This window comes from Triticum dicoccoides, chromosome 7A (genome assembly GCF_002162155.2).
Source record: "Triticum dicoccoides isolate Atlit2015 ecotype Zavitan chromosome 7A, WEW_v2.0, whole genome shotgun sequence".
Lineage (NCBI taxonomy): Eukaryota > Viridiplantae > Streptophyta > Magnoliopsida > Poales > Poaceae > Triticum > Triticum dicoccoides.
The window spans coordinates 8510526-8529215 of NC_041392.1; the positions used below are offsets into that span (position 1 = coordinate 8510526).

At 43.5% G+C, this 18690-nt stretch overlaps 1 protein-coding gene across 1 annotated transcript in view; it reads left to right on the forward strand.

The window, feature by feature from the left end:
- The window catches only part of LOC119332821, a 24705-nt gene continuing 6015 nt past the window's right edge, over positions 1–18690 (forward strand). Inside the window, exons 1-2 of the mRNA XM_037605961.1 lie at positions 1–533; positions 647–1186. Coding sequence (XP_037461858.1) covers positions 8–533; positions 647–1186 — 1066 coding nt within the window. The 5' untranslated portion in view covers positions 1–7. The remainder of the gene's footprint in view (positions 534–646; positions 1187–18690) is intronic.

An 18690-nucleotide genomic window follows, 5' to 3' on the forward strand; every position in this document is an offset into this window, starting at 1 on the left:
TAACGTAATGGACGCACCTCCGCCACCAACGTGCCAGCACACCTCCCATCCGGCGCACAAGCTTACGCTTGTGCAGATCGGCGGCGCACAATTCAAGTGCGACGGCTGCGCGCAGGGCGGCCGGGATCCGAGGTACCGGTGCGAGCTATGCGACTTCGACCTCCACATACAGTGCGCCCTAGCGCCACCCGTCTTCCCGCACCCTATGTTGGCGGGCCGGACATTCACCCTCTGCTCGGGTATGGGCAAAAGGTTCTGCAACGCTTGTGGCGACGCCGTGCTCGGCATGGTGTACCATGACGGCCAGGCCGACCTCGACCTCCACCCGTGCTGCGCTTTCCTCAAGGACTGCATCGTCTACCTTGGACGCGTCTTCCAACTCCGCCAGGAGGTGGCCGCTACCTGCATGCTGTGTGGCCAAAACGGGCCGCGCGGAAAGTTCTGGTCCTACGCCTTGCATGCCAATGGTGGCGTTGAGAACATTCACATCGCCTGCATGCTATATGCTGATCACAACCAGACCGGTGCCGCTGGTATGTTCTCAACATCCTTCTGATTTTATTTTCTTTGCGTGGTGAACATTCTTGTGATTTGGAGCACTCAAAGACAAAATTTATTCATTTCTTTCTTCTCAACATATATGCAGAACACTCCCGTTCTACTTCTAGTCATCAGATGACAGGTAATCCTATTCCTACCTCTGGTCATCAGATGACAGATAATCCTATGCCTACCTCTGGTCATCAGATGACAGATAATCCTATTCATACCTCTGGTCATCAGATGACAGGTAATCCTATCAATGGTCATGAGATGCCCGGTAATCCTATTCCTACCTCTAGTCATCAGATGATAGGTAATCCTATTCCTACCTCTGGTCATCAGATGACAAGTAATACTATCAATGGACATCAGATGCACGGTAATCCTATTCCTACCTCTGGTCATCAGATGACGGGTAATCTAATCAACGGTCATCAGATGCCCGGTAATCCTATTCCGACCTTTGGTCATCAGATGACAGGTAATCCTACATATGGTTATCAGATGACAAGTAATCCTATCAATGGCCATCAGACGCCGGGTACTCCTATTCCTACCTCTAGTCATCAAATGACAGGTAATCCTATCAATGGTCATCAGATGCCAGGTAATCCTATTCCTACCTCTGGTCATCAGATGACAGGTAATCCTACCTATGGTCATCAGATGCCAGGTAATCCTACCTATGGTCATCAGATGCCAGGTAATCCTACCTATGGTCATCAGATGACAGGTAATCCTATCAATGGTCATTAGATGCCAGGTAATCATATTCCTACCTATGGCCATCAGATGACAGGTAATCCTACCTATGGTCATCAGATGCTCGGTAATCCTACCTCTTGTCATCAGATGACAGGTAATCCTACCTATGGTCATCAGATGCCAGGTAATCATAACTATGGTTATCAGATGCCAGGTAATCCTAACAATGGTTATCATATGTTCGGTAATCCTATTCCTACCTATTGTCATCAGATGACAGGCAATCCTTCCTCTGGTCATCAGATGCCCGGTAATCCTACCTATGCTCATCAGATGATAGGTAATCCTACCTATGGTCATCAAATGACAGCGGGTAATTATACCTCTCGTCCTCAGATGTTAGGTAATTCTACCTACAGTCAGATGGCAGGCAATCCTACCTCTAGTCAGGTGATGTCAGTTGCTTCGGTCCTTGGCGTGGTGGCGGGCATCAATGTTTGCGCCTCCTTAGCCAACAACATCGTAGAGTTAACTCATGACTTCACCGGTGGGGACTCAAAGGAAGAAGGAGAATAAAATGGTGATGATGACTATTAGCCGTTTAAGGAAAACGATATGTAATAAAGTTGTAAAACTTTTCAAGTGTTCAGTACTCATATATTTATATCCGAATTCGAATAAAGTTGTAATTTATAAATTCAGTATTAACTAATGGGTTGGCCTGCATAGATTGCATGGATAGATTTATTGTTGATCTTTAATTTGAATTTGCATTATTTAATTTCATTGTGGACATGTATTTTTTTGGGACAAGACATTTTTGAAGCACATGTCAAGGATGGTGCATAACTTATGTAGATATAAATGATTTTTTGGGTCAAAAATGGTGCTATAAGATTTGTGCAATTCGGATATGTCCCGCAACCATGGATCTTGTTTTGTCACTACGTGTTGCAATGATAGAATAATGTTCTTTACAAAATGAAGATGAAGTGTGTCACGGTGGATGGGCTGTCCGGTCTAGTATAGCAGCAAGGGCGAAGACGTGAAATGGAGATCAAGCTCAAGCATGCAATGGGATGAGGACATGTCTCTACATGAGACTATGAGTGGATGGTGTAGTTCACATGATAGTCGGCGTGTATTGCGTTAGATGTGAATGGTGTAGTCTATATGGCAGTATGACTGGGAATCTAGGCATAGCCTAGTGGTGGGAAGGGGCTGATGCCTTCCCACCCATGCAGGTTCAAGGCACGGTACTTTCAGTTTGGGTTTGTTACACCAATTATACTGTAGGGGTTCCCTTACAGTCTTTCTGTCAAAAAAATCTATATCATACGCTCGAGGTGGATCGTCAAGTTGCGCATCTACAATGCATTAAGATCGGATGAAGCGGTGATAATTCAAGATTAGTATCATCAAGATTAGGAGGAGTTGTTAGCTCGTAATCTTGAGTTTGACTTACATGCAAAGCTAGTCTATGTGCAATTAGTACTACGTGCATGTGTCCGGCTGCTAGCTAGTCGTTACCTAGTAGCTAGTACATGTACGAGCCAAGATGGCAACAGGTACGAAACACATCAGCTTTTACTTTTCCAAACTCATTCTGGCGAGAAAATCGCAAGCCCGTCACCGTTCTCGTCCCCATGCATGCGGATAGTTTTTTGCCCATCCCCTAAACCACAGGAAACTGTCCCCGCGAGTACTTAGTGAAAACAGCAGCTTTTGAAACAAAAACATGATCACATTAGAATTATAGCTGCAAAAAAGCATATATAAACAAGAACCATAGTATATTTTAGCAGCAACAACGTAAGATAAACAGCAACAACATAGAATAGCATCTCAGCAGGAAACCTAGTATATTTCAGCAGTACAACTTGAGAAAATTTCAGCACCATACAGTAGTATGTTTCATCAACATTTCAGCAATAGCAGTATCTAAAAGCAGCATATTTCCGCACAAAGCAACAAACCATTTTAGCAGTTACTACATCTAAATCTACGAGTCGGCACGTCGAATACTAGTTATGTTACTATATCTGTTGATCTCCGTTTGTGGTGTGCAGGACAGCTCAAGGGACCGAGCGAGGGGTGCTCGTGCACTCGAGGGGTCGGGGCCGGCCGTGTTCGTGTATGTCGGGTTTCGGTTCGGGTACTACTCAAATGGTTTTGAACCCGCAAAACATGCCGGGTTTTATAATGTATCCATCAGTAGCCCCACCGGGTTAGAAAGATGTCCATCCCTGTCCCCTAATCTCCCCTAATAATGAAGTACATATTTCTTCTACCCGTTCACCGTCATCTAAATAACCCCCGAATTTGGCAAGAATTACCCACCAATGCCGCCCGTAAGTGGCAAAAATGATTCGCTTTTTCCCTTAAATTCACTGGCCATCGTGTTTTGTTCATGTACATAGTTATCCCTTTAGATACCACAAGTGCACAAGCATCCTACTGGCTGGAGCCTTCTACTTCCACTTGGGAGACCCAAGTTAGAACCCCCCTTTTTCTGCCTTTTCTCCTTGATTTCAGGATCGCGTAAGATAGAGGCAACCCTTTTTCTGCCTTTTCTCCTTGATTTCACATAAGATAGAGGCAACCCTTTTTCTGCCGTTTCTCATTGATTTTAGGTTTGCGTAAGATAGAGTTGCCTCGCCCAAGTGCCATCTTAGAAGATGGGTGGCACATTGTTGCAATTTCGGCCAAGCTATTTTCTTTGTAACATTTCTTTTTTTGGCAAATTCAAATCTTTTCAAAATATTGATATCTTTCAAACCCTAACTTCAACTTTAGAACATTAGATATGGAAATAGCTCAGAAAAATGTTTAGATTCCAAATATGATATTATCTTTCATGTTAATCTTGTCTAAAATTATGTTTATGTTACACCTTTAATTAATACTTTTCTTTATATGGGGTATTTTGAAAATGTTTATTCGTTATGCATGTCCTTACAGATTGATTGTTTTCGATGGAGATATCTAATATGTTTGCAACCACTAGTAGAAAAAGGGTCAAATGGGAAGCACATTAGTGCCGGTTTGATTTTGAGCCGGCACTAATGTGTCCATTAGTGCCAGTTCCAACGGCTAGCCGACCGCTCTCATTAGTACCGGTTCATGGCGAACCTTTAGCACCGTTCGTGCCACGAACCGGTACTATAGTGAGTGATGGCAGGATGTTGTCAGTCTGGGGCCCCTCCAGTACCTTTAGTACCGGTTTGTGTCACAAACCGGTACTAAAGGTCGTCCTACATAAACCCTTCGTCCACCCGAGCTTGCTCTGTTCTTCCCCTTTCCCCTCTCCTCTCTGTTCTTCCCCTCTTCCTCTCGAGCTCATCCCACATTTTGCCCAAAATTTGTCAAGATTTAAAGGCCCCCATCCATTCAAATGATCACAAAGGTTAGCAGCTTTGTCCTTTCATCTCTCATTGCTAGATTAGCTCTTGCAATGCTTTATATAGTGATTAATTTGGGAGGAATTATATGTGCTAGTATTTGATTTATACGCAATTTGAGGTCAAAAATAACACTTAGTTTGCATATGTAGGTGTGGTTTAATTAGTGCCTTCTAAGTCTCCGTCGTAACCACCATCGATCGCCCGCACCGTCCCATCGCCGGCACCACCTTGTGGTGAGCCTCTTGTTCATGAATATTTTGTATAAAAAATTGATGTTTCTTGTTCATGAATATATAGTTACTCGTATAATTATCTTACCCATACGTTGTTTGTTATAAATAGTGCCATGGTTTTGATATCAGTCCCCGTCGGCCCTCGTCCTTGTTATGATTCGGATGTGGTATATTCTCTTATAAAACTAGTTGTTGCATTTCGTGTTTATGAAAAATTATGCCCATCAAGTTGACATAGATATTTTTATCTAGGAGGTTTTGTAGGGGAACGTAGTAATTTCAAAATTTTTCCTACGCACACGCAAGATCATGGTGATGCATAGCAACGAGAGGGGAGAGTGTGATCTACGTACCCTTGTAGACCGACAGCGGAAGCGTTGTGACAACGCGGTTGATGTAGTCGTACATCTTCACGATCCGACCGATCCAAGCACCGTTACTCCGGCACCTCCGAGTTCTTCGCACACGTTCAGCTCGATGACGATCCCCGGGCTCCGATCCAGCAAAGCGTCGGGGAGGAGTTCCGTCAGCACGACGGCGTGGTGACGATCTTGATGTTCTACCGTCGCAGGGCTTCGCCTAAGCACCGCTACAATATGATCGAGATGGAATATGGTGGAGGGGGGCACCGCACACGGCTAAGGAACGATCACGAAGATCAACTTGTGTGTCCATGGGGTGCCCCTTGCCTCAGTATATAAAGGATAGAGGAGGAGGAGGCCGGCCAAGGCTTGGTGCGGCCAGGATGTGGAGTCCTACTAGGACTCCAAGTCCTAGTAGGAGTCCACCAAGAGGGGAGGAAGGGAGAAGGAAGTGGAGGAGAAGGAAAGGTGGCCGGCCCCCTTTTCCCTAGTCCAATTCGGACTAGAGGGGAGGGGGGGCGCAGCAGCCCCTTGGCCCTTTTTCCTCTTCCCACTAAAGCCCATCAAGGCCCATTGCTTCTCCCGTAACTACCCGGTACTCCGAAAAATACCCGAATCACTCGGAACCTTTCCGATGTCCGAATATAGTCGTCCAATATATCGATCTTTACGTCTCGACCATTTCGAGACTCCTCGTCATGTCCCCGATCTCATCCGGGACTCCGAACTCCTTCGGTATATCAAAACTCATAAACTCATAATATAACTGTCATCAAAACCTTGAGCGTGCGGACCCTACGGTTCGAGAACAATGTAGACATGACCGAGACACGTCTCCAGTCAATAACCAATAGCGGGACCTGGATGCCCATATTGGCTCCTACATATTCTACGAAGATCTTTATCGGTCAGACCGCATAACAACATACGTTGTTCCCTTTGTCATCGGTATGTTACTTGCCCGAGATTCGATCGTCGGTATCCAATACCTAGTTCAATCTCGTTACCGGCAAGTCTCTTTACTCGTTCCGTAATACATCATCTTGCAACTAACTCATTAGTTGCAATGCTTGCAAGGCTTAAGTGATGTGTATTACCGAGAGGGCCCAGAGATACCTCTTCGACAATCGGAGTGACAAATCCTAATCTCGAAATACGCCAACCCAACATCTACCTTTGGAGACACCTGTAGAGCTCCTTTATAATCACCCAGTTACGTTGTGACGTTTGGTAGCACACAAAGTGTTCCTCCGGCAAACGGGAGTTGCATAATCTCATAGTCATAGGAACATGTATAAGTCATGAAGAAAGCAATAGCAACATACTAAACGATCGGGTGCTAAGCTAATGGAATAGGTCATGTCAATCAGATCATTCACCTAATGATGTGATCCCATTAATCAAATGACAACTCATGTCTATGGTTAGGAAACATAACCATCTTTGATCAACGAGCTAGTCAAGTAGAGGCATACTAGTGACACTCTGTTTGTCTATGTATTCACACATGTATTATGTTTCCGGTTAATACAATTCTAGCATGAATAATAAACATTTATTATGAAATAAGGAAATAAATAATAACTTTATTATTGCCTCTAGGGCATATTTCCTTCAGTCTCCCACTTGCACTAGAGTCAATAATCTAGTTCACATTGCCATGTGATTTAACAACAATAGTTCACATCACCATGTGATTAACACCCATAGTCCACATCGATATGTGACCAACACCCAAAGGGTTTACTAGAGTCAGTAATCTAGTTCACATCGCTGTGTGATTAACACCCAAAGAGTACTAAGGTGTGATCATGTTTTGCATTGTGAGATAATTTTAGTCACCGGGTCTGTTATATGCAGATCCGTAAGTATTTTGCGAATTCTATGTCTACAATGCTCTGCACGGAGCTACACTAGCTAATTGCTCCCACTTTTAATATGTATATAGATCGAGACTTAGAGTCATCCAGATCTGTGTCAAAACTTGCATCGACGTAACTTTTTACGATGAACCTTTTGTCACCTCCATAATCGAGAAATATTTCCTTATTCCACTAAGGATAATTTTGACCAATGTCCAGTGATCTACTCTTAGATCACTATTGTACTCCCTTGCTTAACACAGTGTAGGGTATACAATAGATCTGGTACACATCATGGCATACTTTATAGAACCTATGGCTGAGGCATAGGGAATGACTTTCATTCTCTTTCTATCTTCTGCCGTGGTCAGGCTTTGAGTCTTACTCAATTTCATACCTTGTAACACAGCCAAGAACTCTTTCTTTGACTGTTCCATTTTTGAACTACTTCAAAATATTGTCAAGGTATGTACTCATTGAAAAAACTTATCAAGCGTCTTGATCTATCTCTATAGATTTTGATTCTTAATATGTAAGCAGCTTCACCGAGGTCTTTTTTCTGGAAACTTCCTTTCAAACACTCCTTTATGCTTTGCAGAATAATTCTACATTATTTCTGATCAACAATATGTCATTCACATATACTTATCCGAAATGTTGTAGTGCTCCCACTCACTTTCTTGTAAATACAGGCTTCATCGCAAGTCTCTATAAAACTATATGCTTTGATCAACTTATCAAAGTGTATATTCCAACTCCGAGATGCTTGCACCAGTCCATAGATGGATCGCTGGAGCTTGCATATTTTGTTAGCACCTTTAGGATTGACAAAACCTTCTGGTTGTATCATATACAACTCTTCTTTAATAAATCTATTAAGGAATGCAGTTTTGTTTATCCATTTGCCAGATTTCATAAAATGCGGCAATTGCTAACATGATTCGGACAGACTTAAGCATAGATACGAGTGAGAAACTCTCATCGTAGTCAACACCTTGAACTTGTCGAAAACCTTTTGCGACAATTCTAGCTTTGTAGATAGTAATACTACTATCAGCGTCCGTCTTCCTCTTGAAGATCCATTTATTCTCAATTGCTTTCCGATCATCGGTCAAGTCAACCAAAGTCCATACTTTGTTCTCATACATGGATCCCATCTCAGATTTCATGGCCTCAAGCCATTTTGCAGAATCTGGGCTCACCATCGCTTCTTCATAGTTTGTAGGTTCGTCATGGTCAAGTTGCATGACCTCCAGAACAGGATTACCGTACCACTCTGGTGCAGATCTCACTCTGGTTTACCTACGAGATTCGGTAGTAACTTGATCTGAAGTTACCTGATCATCATCATTAGCTTCCTCACTAATTGGTGTAGTAGTCACAGGAACAGATTTTTGTGATGAACTACTTTCCAATAAGGGAGAAGGTACAATTACCTTATCAAGTTCTACTTTCCTCCCACTCACTTCTTTCGAGAGAAACTCCTTCTCTAGAAAGGATCCATTCTAAGCAACGAATATCTTGCCTTCGGATCTATGATAGAAGGTGTACCCAACATTTTCTTTTGGGTATCCTATGAAGACGCACTTCTCTGATTTGAGTTTGAGCTTATCAGGATGAAACTTTTTCATATAAGCATCGCAACCCCAAACTTTAAGAAACGACAACTTTGGTTTCTTGCCAAACCATAGTTCATACGGTGTCGTCTCAACAGATTCAGATGGTGCCCTTTTAACGTGAATGCAGCTGTCTCTAATGCATAACCCCAAAATGATAGTGGTAGATCGGTAAGAGACATCATAGATCGCACCATATCTAATAAAGTACGGTTATGACGTTCGGACACACCATTACATTGTGGTGTTCCAGGTGGCGTGAGTAGTGAAACTATTTCATATTGTTTTAAACTGAAGGCCAAACTCGTAACTCAAATACTCTTCTCTACGATCAGATCGTAGAAACTTTATTTTCTTGTTACGATGATTTTTCACTTCACTCTGAAATTCTTTGAACTTTTCAAATGTTTCAGACTTATGTTTCATCAAGTAGATATACTCAGATATGCTCAAATCATCTGTGAAGGTCAGAAAATAATGACACCTGTCGTGAGCCTCAATATTCATCGGACCATATACATCAGTATGTATGATTTCCAACAAATCTGTTGCTCGCTCCATTGTTCCGAAGAACAGAGTCTTAGTCATCTTGCCCATGAGGCATGGTTCGCAAGCATCAACTGATTCATAATCAAGTGATTCCAAAAGCCCATCAGCATGGAGTTTCTTCATGCGCTTTACACCAATATGACCTAAACGGTAGTGCCAGAAATAAGTTGCACTATCATTATTAACTTTGCATCTTTTGGTTTCAATATTATGATTATGTGTATCACTACGATCGAGATCCAACGAACTATTTTCATTGGGTGTGTAACCATATAAGGTTTTATTCATGTAAACAGAACAACAATTTATTCTCTTACTTTAATGAATAACCGTATTCCAATAAACATGATCAAATCACATTCATGCTTAACGAAAACACCAAATAACAATTATTCAGGTTCAACACTAATCCCGAAAGTATAGGGAGTGTGCGATGATGATCATATCAATCTTGGAACCACTTCCAACACACATCGTCACTTCACCCTTAACTAGTCTCTGTTTATTCTGCAACTCCCGTTTCGAGTTACTAATCTTAGCAACTGAACTAGTATCAAATACTGAGGGGTTGCTATAAACACTAGTAAAGTACACATCAATAACATGTATATCAAATATACTTATGTTCACTTTGCCATCCTTCTTATCTGCCAATCACTTGGGGTAGTTCCGCTTCCAGTGACCAGTCCCTTTGTAGTAGAAACACTTAGTCTCAGGCTTAGGACCAGACTTGGGCTTCTTCACTTGAGCAGCAACTTGCTTGCCATTCTTCCTGAAGTTCCCCTTCTTCCCTTTGCCCTTTTCTTGAAACTAGTGATCTTGTCAACCATCAACACTTGATGCTCTTTCTTGATTTCTACCTTCATCGATTTCATCATCATGAAAAGCTCGGGATTCGTTTTCGTCATCCCTTGCATACTATAGTTCATCACGAAGTTCTACTAACTTGGTGATGGTGACTAGAGAATTCTGTCAATCACTATCTTATCTGGAAGATTACCTCCCACTTGATTCAAGCGATTGTAGTACTCAGACAATCTGAGCATATGCTCACTAGTTGAGCGATTCTCCTCCATCTTTTAGCTATAGAACTTGTTGGAGACTTCATATCTCCCAACTCGGGTATTTGCTTGAAATATTAACTTCAACTCCTGGAACATCTCATATGCTCCATGACGTTCAAAACGTTCTTTGAGGTCCCGATTCTAAGCCATTAAGCATGGTGCACTAAACTATCAAGTAGTCATCATATTGAGCTAGCCAAACGTTCATAACGTCTGCATCTGCTCCTGCAATAGGTCTATCACCTAGCGGTGCATCAAGGACATAATTCTTCTGTGCAGCAATGAGGATAAACCTCTGATCACGGATCCAACCCGCATCATTGCTACTAACATCTTTCAACACAATTTTCTCTAGGAACATATCAAAATAAACACAGGGAAGCAACAACGCGAGCTATTGATCTACAAGATAATTTGCAAAATACTACCAGGACTAAGTTCATGATAAATTTAAGTTCAATTAATCATATTACTTAAGAACTCCCACTTAGATAGACATCCCTCTAATCCTCTAAGTGATCACGTGATCCAAATCAACTAAACCATGTCCGATCATCACGTGAGATGGAGCAGTTTCATTGGTGAACATCACTATGTTGATCATATCTACTATATGATTCACGCTCGACCTTTCGGTCTCCGTGTTCCGAGGCCATATCTGTATATGCTTGGCTTGTCAAGTATAACCTGAGTATTCCGCGTGTGCAACTGTTTTGCACCCATTGTATTTGAACGTAGAGCCTATCACACCCGATCATCACGTGGTGTCTCAGCACGAAGAACTTTCACAACGGTGCATACTCAGGGAGAACACTTCTTGATAATTAGTGAGAGATCATCTTAAAATGCTACCGTCAAACTAAGCAAAAATAAGATGTATAAAAGATAAACATCATATGCAATCAAAATATGTGACATGATATGGCCATCATCATCTTGCTTCTTTGATCTCTATCTCCAAAGTACTGTCATGATCTATATCGTCACCGGCATGACACCATGATCTTCATCATCTTGATCTATATCAATGTGTCGTCACGTGGTCGTCTCGCCAACAATTGCTCTTGCAACTATTGCTATCGCATAGCGATAAAGTAAAGCAACTATTGGACGCTTGCATCTCATGCAATAGAGAGACAACCATAAGGATTTTGCCAGTTGTCGATAACTTCAACAAAACATGATCATCTCATACAACAACTTATATCTCATCACGTCTTGACCATATCACATCACAACATGCCCTGCAAAAACAAGTTAGACGTCCTCTACTTTGTTGTTGCAAGTTTTACGTGGCTGCTACGGGCTTAAGCACGAACCAATCTTACCTACGCATCAAAACCACAATGATAGTTTGTCAAGTTGGTGCTGTTTTAACCTTCGCAAGGACCGGGCGTAGCCACACTCGGTTCAACTAAAGTTGGAGAAACTGACACCCACCAGCCACCTGTGTGCAAAGCATGTCGGTAGAACCAGTCTCGCGTAAGCGTACGCGTAATGTCGGTCCGGGCCGCTTCATCCAACAATACCGCTGAACCAAAGTATGACATGCTGGTAAGCAGTATGACTTATATCGCCCACAACTCACTTGTGTTCTATCGTGCATATAACATCAACACATAAAACCTAGGCTCGGATGCCACTGTAGGGGAACGTAGTAATTTCAAAAAATTTCCTACGCACACACAAGATCATGGTGATGCATAGCAACGAGAGGGGAGAGTGTGATCTACGTACCCTTGTAGACCGACAGCGGAAGCGTTGTGACAACGCGGTTGATGTAGTCGTACATCTTCACGATCCGACCGATCCAGGCACCGTTACTCCGGCACCTCTGAGTTCTTGGCACACGTTCAGCTCGATGACGATCCCCGGGCTCCGATCCAGCAAAGCGTCGGGGAGGAGTTCCGTCAGCACGACGGCGTGGTGACGATCTTGATGTTCTACCATCGCAGGGCTTCGCCTAAGCACCGCTACAATATGACCGAGGTGGAATATGGTGGAGGGGGGCACCGCACATGGCTAAGGAACGATCACGAAGATCAACTTGTGTGTCCATGGGGTGCCCCTTGCCTCAGAATATAAAGGATGGAGGAGGAGGAGGCCGGCCAAGTCTTGGTGCGGCCAGGATGTGGAGTCCTACTAGGACTCCAAGTCCTAGTAGGAGTCCACCAAGAGGGGAGGAAGGGAGAAGGAAGTGGAGGAGAAGGAAAGGTGGCCGGCCCCCTTTTCCCTAGTCCAATTCGGACTAGAGGGGAGGGGGGGCGCAACAGCCCCTTGGCCCTTTCTCCTCTTCCCACTAAAGCCCATCAAGGCCCATTGCTTCTCCCGTAACTACCCGGTACTCCGAAAAATACCCGAATCACTCGGAACCTTTCCGATGTCCGAATATAGTCGTCCAATATATCGATCTTTACGTATCGACCATTTTGAGACTCCTCGTCATGTCCCCGATCTCATCTGGGACTCCAAACTCCTTCGGTACATCAACACTCATAAACTCATAATATAACTGTCATCGAAACCTTGAGAGTGCGGACCCTACGGTTCGAGAACAATGTAGACATGACCGAGACACGTCTCCAGTCAATAACCAATAGCGGGACCTGGATGCCCATATTGGCTCCTACATATTTTACGAAGATCTTTATCGGTCAGACCGCATAACAACATACGTTGTTCCCTTTGTCATCGGTATGTTACTTGCCCGAGATTCGATCGTCGGTATCCAATACCTAGTTCAATCTCGTTACCGGCAAGTCTCTTTACTCGTTCCGTAATACATCATCTTGCAACTAACTCATTAGTTGCAATGCTTGCAAGGCTTAAGTGATGTGTATTACCGAGAGGGCCCAGAGATACCTCTTCGACAATCGGAGTGACAAATCCTAATCTCGAAATACGCCAACCCAACATCTACCTTTGGAGACACCTGTAGAGCTCCTTTATAATCACCCAGTTACGTTGTGACGTTTGGTAGCACACAAAGTGTTCCTCCGGCAAACGGGAGTTGCATAATCTCATAGTCATAGGAACATGTATAAGTCACGAAGAAAGCAATAGCAACATACTAAACGATCGGGTGCTAAGCTAATGGAATAGGTCATGTCAATCAGATCATTCACTTAATGATGTGATCCCATTAATCAAATGACAACTCATGTCTATGGTTAGGAAACATAACCATCTTTGATCAACGAGCTAGTCAAGTAGAGGCATACTAGTGACACTCTGTTTGTCTATGTATTCACACATGTATTATGTTTCCGGTTAATAAAATTCTACCATGAATAATAAACATTTATCATGAAATAAGGAAATAAAGAATAACTTTATTATTGCCTCTAGGGCATATTTCCTTCAGGTTTGTGAACCGGAAATTCCAACCGACCCTATTGTCGAGAGGTTAAATTTAGTTGAAAGAGAAAACGAGTATTTGAAAGAAAAATTGAAAAGAATTGAGGGGGAGAAGATGGAATTGGAGTTGCATGTTGCCGATGTCGTCGATGATCACAAGATCAAGATGGAGAAAATGCGCTTGAAGATTAGAAAGATTAGAAAATATGCCATTGATAATGAGGCTTGGTATCATTATGCTGTTGGATCAATTGTTACCTTACTTGCGATCTTGATTGCATTTGGTGTTGCATTTAAATGCTTTAGTTAGAGAGTTATCTGTTTGTTGCATTTAAGTGTTGTACGAACTTTATGTATGAACTTTATGTATGAACTTGTATTAATTTGGTCTTTTCGGTGTTGTGTAATGAAGATGAGCCGACAATGGATGTACGATGACCAATGCTCTCCCGAGTTCATTAATGGCGTGCAAACTTTTCTGCTTGCGGCTGAGGAAAACAAGCGGGCGGATGGTTTTATGCCTTGTCCATGTGCTAGCTGTAAGAATGATCACAATTACTCTAAGTCAAGAACCATTCACGTCCACCTCTTTGAGTCCGGTTTTCCACTATAATGTTTGTACCAAGCACGGAGAAGGAGGGGTTATGATGGAAGACAATGAAGAAGAAGAGGACGACGATAGCTATCCTGGCCATGGGTTCCCTGAATACAATGATACAACAATGGGGGAAGAAGCTGAGCCGGCAATGCGGGAAGAAGCTGAAGAAGAGGCATCAGATGAGCCCGCTGATGATCTAGCTCGGGCCATTGCCGATGCAAAGAGAAACTGTGCAAGTGATTTGGAGAAGAAGAAGTTGCAGCGCATGTTAGAGGATCACAAGAAATTTTTGTACCCGAATTGCGAAGCTGACAAGAAAAAGCTGGGCACTACACTGGAATTGCTGCAATGGAAGGCAGAGAATGGTGTATCTGACAAGGGATTTGGAAATTTCTGGTAATGATAAAGAATATGCTTCCAAAGGACAACGAATTGCCCGAGAGTATGTACGAAGCAAAGAAGGCTGTCTGCCCTCTAGGGTTAGAGGTGCAGAAGATACATGCATGCCCTAATGACTGCATCCTCTACCACGGTGAGTACGAGGATTTGAACGCTTGCCCGAAATGCGGTGCACTGCGCTATAAGATCAGCCGCGATGACCCTGCTGATGTCAGGGGCGAGCGCCCCAGGAAGAAGATTCCTGCCAAGGTGATGTGGTATGCTCCTATAATACCACAGTTGAAACGTTTGTTCCAAAACAAAGAGCATGCCAAGGCGATGCGGTGGCACAGAGAAGACCGTAAGAAAGACGGAAAGTTGAGAGTACCCACTGACGGGTCGCAGTGGAGAAAAATCGAGAGAAAGTACAGGAAGGAGTTTGCAGATGACGCAAGGAACATATGGTTTGGTCTAAGCGCAGATGGCATTAATCCTTTTGGGGAGCAAAGCAGCAACCATAGCACCTGCCTATGACTCTATGTTTGTATAACCTTCCTCCTTGGTTGTGCATGAAGCGGAAGTTCATCATGATGCCAATGCTCATCCAATGCCCTAAGCAACCCGGCAACGACATTGATGTGTACCTAAGGCCATTAGTTGAAGAACTCTTACAACTGTGGAATGGAACAGGTGTACGTGCGTGGGATGAGCACATGGGGGAAGAATTTGACCTAAAGGCGTTGCTGTTCGTGACCATCAATGATTGGCCTGCTCTCAGTAACCTTTTAGGACAGACAAACAAGGGATACCGCGCATGCACGCACTGTTTGGATGATACCGACAGTATATATTTGGACAATTGTAGGAAGAATGTGTACCTGGGACATCGTCGATTTCTTCTGAGCAGGCATCCCATAAGAAAGAAAAGCAAGCATTTCAAAGGTGATGCGGATCACCGGACGAAGCCTCGCCACCGTACTGGTGCTGATGTACATGATATGGTCAAGGATTTGAAGGTAGTCTTTGGAAAGGGTCCTGGCGGACAACCTGTTCCGAATGACGCTGATGGACGCGCACCCATGTGGAAGAAGAAATCTATATTTTGGGACGTGCCCTATTGGAAAGACCTAGAGATCCGCTCCGCAATCGACGTGATGCACGTGACGAAGAATCTTTGCATGACCCTGCTTGGCTTCTTGGGCGTGTATGGGAAGAGAAAAGATACACCTGAGGCATGTGAGGACCAACAACATATGCACGGAAAAGACGGCATACATCAGGGTCATGCCAGCTACGCTCTTACCAAAGAAGAGAAGGAAATCTTCTTTGAATGCCTACTCAGTATTAAGGTACCGTCTGGCTTCTCGTCAAATATAAAGGGAATAATAAACATGGCAGAGAAAAAGTTCTAGAACCTAAAATCTCATGACTGCCACGTGATTATGACGCAACTGCTTCCGGTTGCATTGAGGGGGCTTCTACCGGATAACGTTCGATTAGTCATTGTGAAGCTATGTGCATTCCTCAATGCAATCTCTCAGAAGGTAATCGATCCAGAAATCATACCAAGGTTAGAGAATGATTTGGTGCAATGTCTTGTCAGTTTCGAGTTGGTGTTCCCACCATCCTTCTTCCACATCATGACGCACGTCCTAGTTCACCTATGCGAAGAGATTAACATTTTGGGTCCTGTATTTCTACACAATATGTTCCCCTTTGAGAGGTTCGTGGGAGTCTTAAAGAAATATGTTCATAACCGTGCTAGGCCAGAAGGAAGCATCTCCAAGGGCCATCACAATGAGGAGGTCATTGAGTTTTATATTGAATTTATTCCTGACCTTAAGCCGATTGGTGTTCCTGAATTGCGGCATAAGGGCAGACTTGATGGAAAAGGCATGCTAGGAGGGAATCAACTAATATGTATGGACGGACATTCTCTCACTGAGGCACACTACACAGTTCTATAGAATTCCGCCTTGGTGGCTCCGTATATGGACGAACATAAGAATTTTCTACGCTCCAAACACCCGGAGCGGTCTGATGACTGGATTACACCTGAACAAACCAGGAGTTTCGCCGGCTGGTTGCAGACACGTACCATGCATGACGCCTCTATTGAAGATGACTTGTACTCGTTGTCCCAGTTACCATCTTCGAATATAATGACTTTCAAAGGGTACGAGATAAATGGTAATACATTTTACACGATCGCCCAAGATAAGAAGAGCACCAACCAAAACAGTGATGTTCACTTTGATGCAATAACCAAGATGGGAAAGGAAACATATTATGGTTACATAGAGGACATATGGGAACTTGACTACGGACGTGGTTTGAAGGTCCCTTTGTTTCGGTGCAAATGGGTCAATATGACATGAGACGGGGTAATGGAAGACCGGCAGTACGGAATGACAACAGTGGATCTCAACAATCTTGCATATGCAGACGAACCATTCGTCCTAGCCAATTATGTGGCACAGGTTTTCTATGTGAAGGACATGTCTACCAAGCCGAGAAAAAGAAAAGATAAGGAAGCGAATGCATCATACGATGAGCCAAAGCGCCACATAGTTCTTTCTGGGAAGAGAAACATCGTGGGAGTGGATGACAAGACAGACATGTCAGAAGATTATGAAAAGTTTGATGAAATTGCTCCATTCAGAGTGAATATTGACCCGAGCGTCCAGTTAAATGATGAAGATTTTCCGTGGCTACGGCGCAAAGGGACACACGCAAAGAAAAAGTTTCACACCCAAAGATCTGGGATGTGATCGGCTTCACTATCATCACTTTCTTCTGTGTCTCACACCCAGGAGGGAATCTCTGTAATAGTTAGGGTAGTTATGTGTTTTGGCATTTGAAACGCGAAGAAATTTTATGAGCAAACAAATTCTTTCATGCATTTACTGATTTTTCAGCTAAATGACCCAGAAATTGAAAAGCACTTGAAATGAACTCAGAAAAGGTTGAAAGTTGGCATGGTATCATAATTTCACCCACATAGCATGTGCAAAAAAGTAGAGAGGGTTACGGCAAAAACTGAATGCACTTCGTGTACAAAAATGGACAATCTCTTTTGAAGTATCAGGGTTTCGGATGAAAACTCATCTGTTACAAAGGCATTTCATTTTTTAAATAACCTAAGCATTATCAAATTGAGTATAATGATAAAACACACTAATATTAAACATAAGAAAAAATAATTACTGAAAAATCTATTTTCACAAACTAGTGATTCACATAAATTTCAAATAATTCAAAATTTAAACTATTCAAATTTGAAAACTACCGGCACTAACAGAAAGTTTGTAATTTTTTGTACATAAAGCAAAAATATTCACAAAGAAACTCTAAATACTGCAAAAAACAACTCAAAAATAAATAAAACAAAAATAAATAAAGCAAAAAAATAAGAAAATAAAAAAGCCCGCCTATTAGGCCAGAGCGGCCTACATACGACTAGAAACCGAACGTGTTGTTGGGCCTGGATGCAGGCCCGCAAAGGCCTAGTAGGCCTACTTTGGAGAGGAGCTCGAGAGAGCTACCGCACTAGGGCTTATAAACCAGTGCGGACGCCCCTCGGCTAGCGAGGCGGGATTAAACTTGCCGCACCGCACCTGCGCCAGCGCACCCTTTTAGTATCGGGTCGTGGCTCCAACCGGTACTAAAGGGTGGGTCTTTAGTACCGGTTGGTGCCACCAACCGGTACTAAACGGGTGCGCTTCCCGCCGCTTGGCCTGGCCAAAACAGACCTTTAGTACCGGTTGGTGGCTCCAACCGGTACTAAAGGGGGGGTTCTATATAAGAAAACACTTCAAAATTTCATCAGTTTCTCATCTCTCCCTCTGCTTCTTCTCCTCTGCCCCGTCGCCGCCACCCCTCGTCGCCTCCTCTGTCGCTGTCCCCGTCATCATCCCCGTCGCCGTCCGTCGCCGTCCCCGTCGCCGTCGCCGCCCCGGCCGCGTCCCCGTCCCGGCCGCGTCCCCGTCCCCGTCATCCCCGTCGCCACGCCTCGCCCC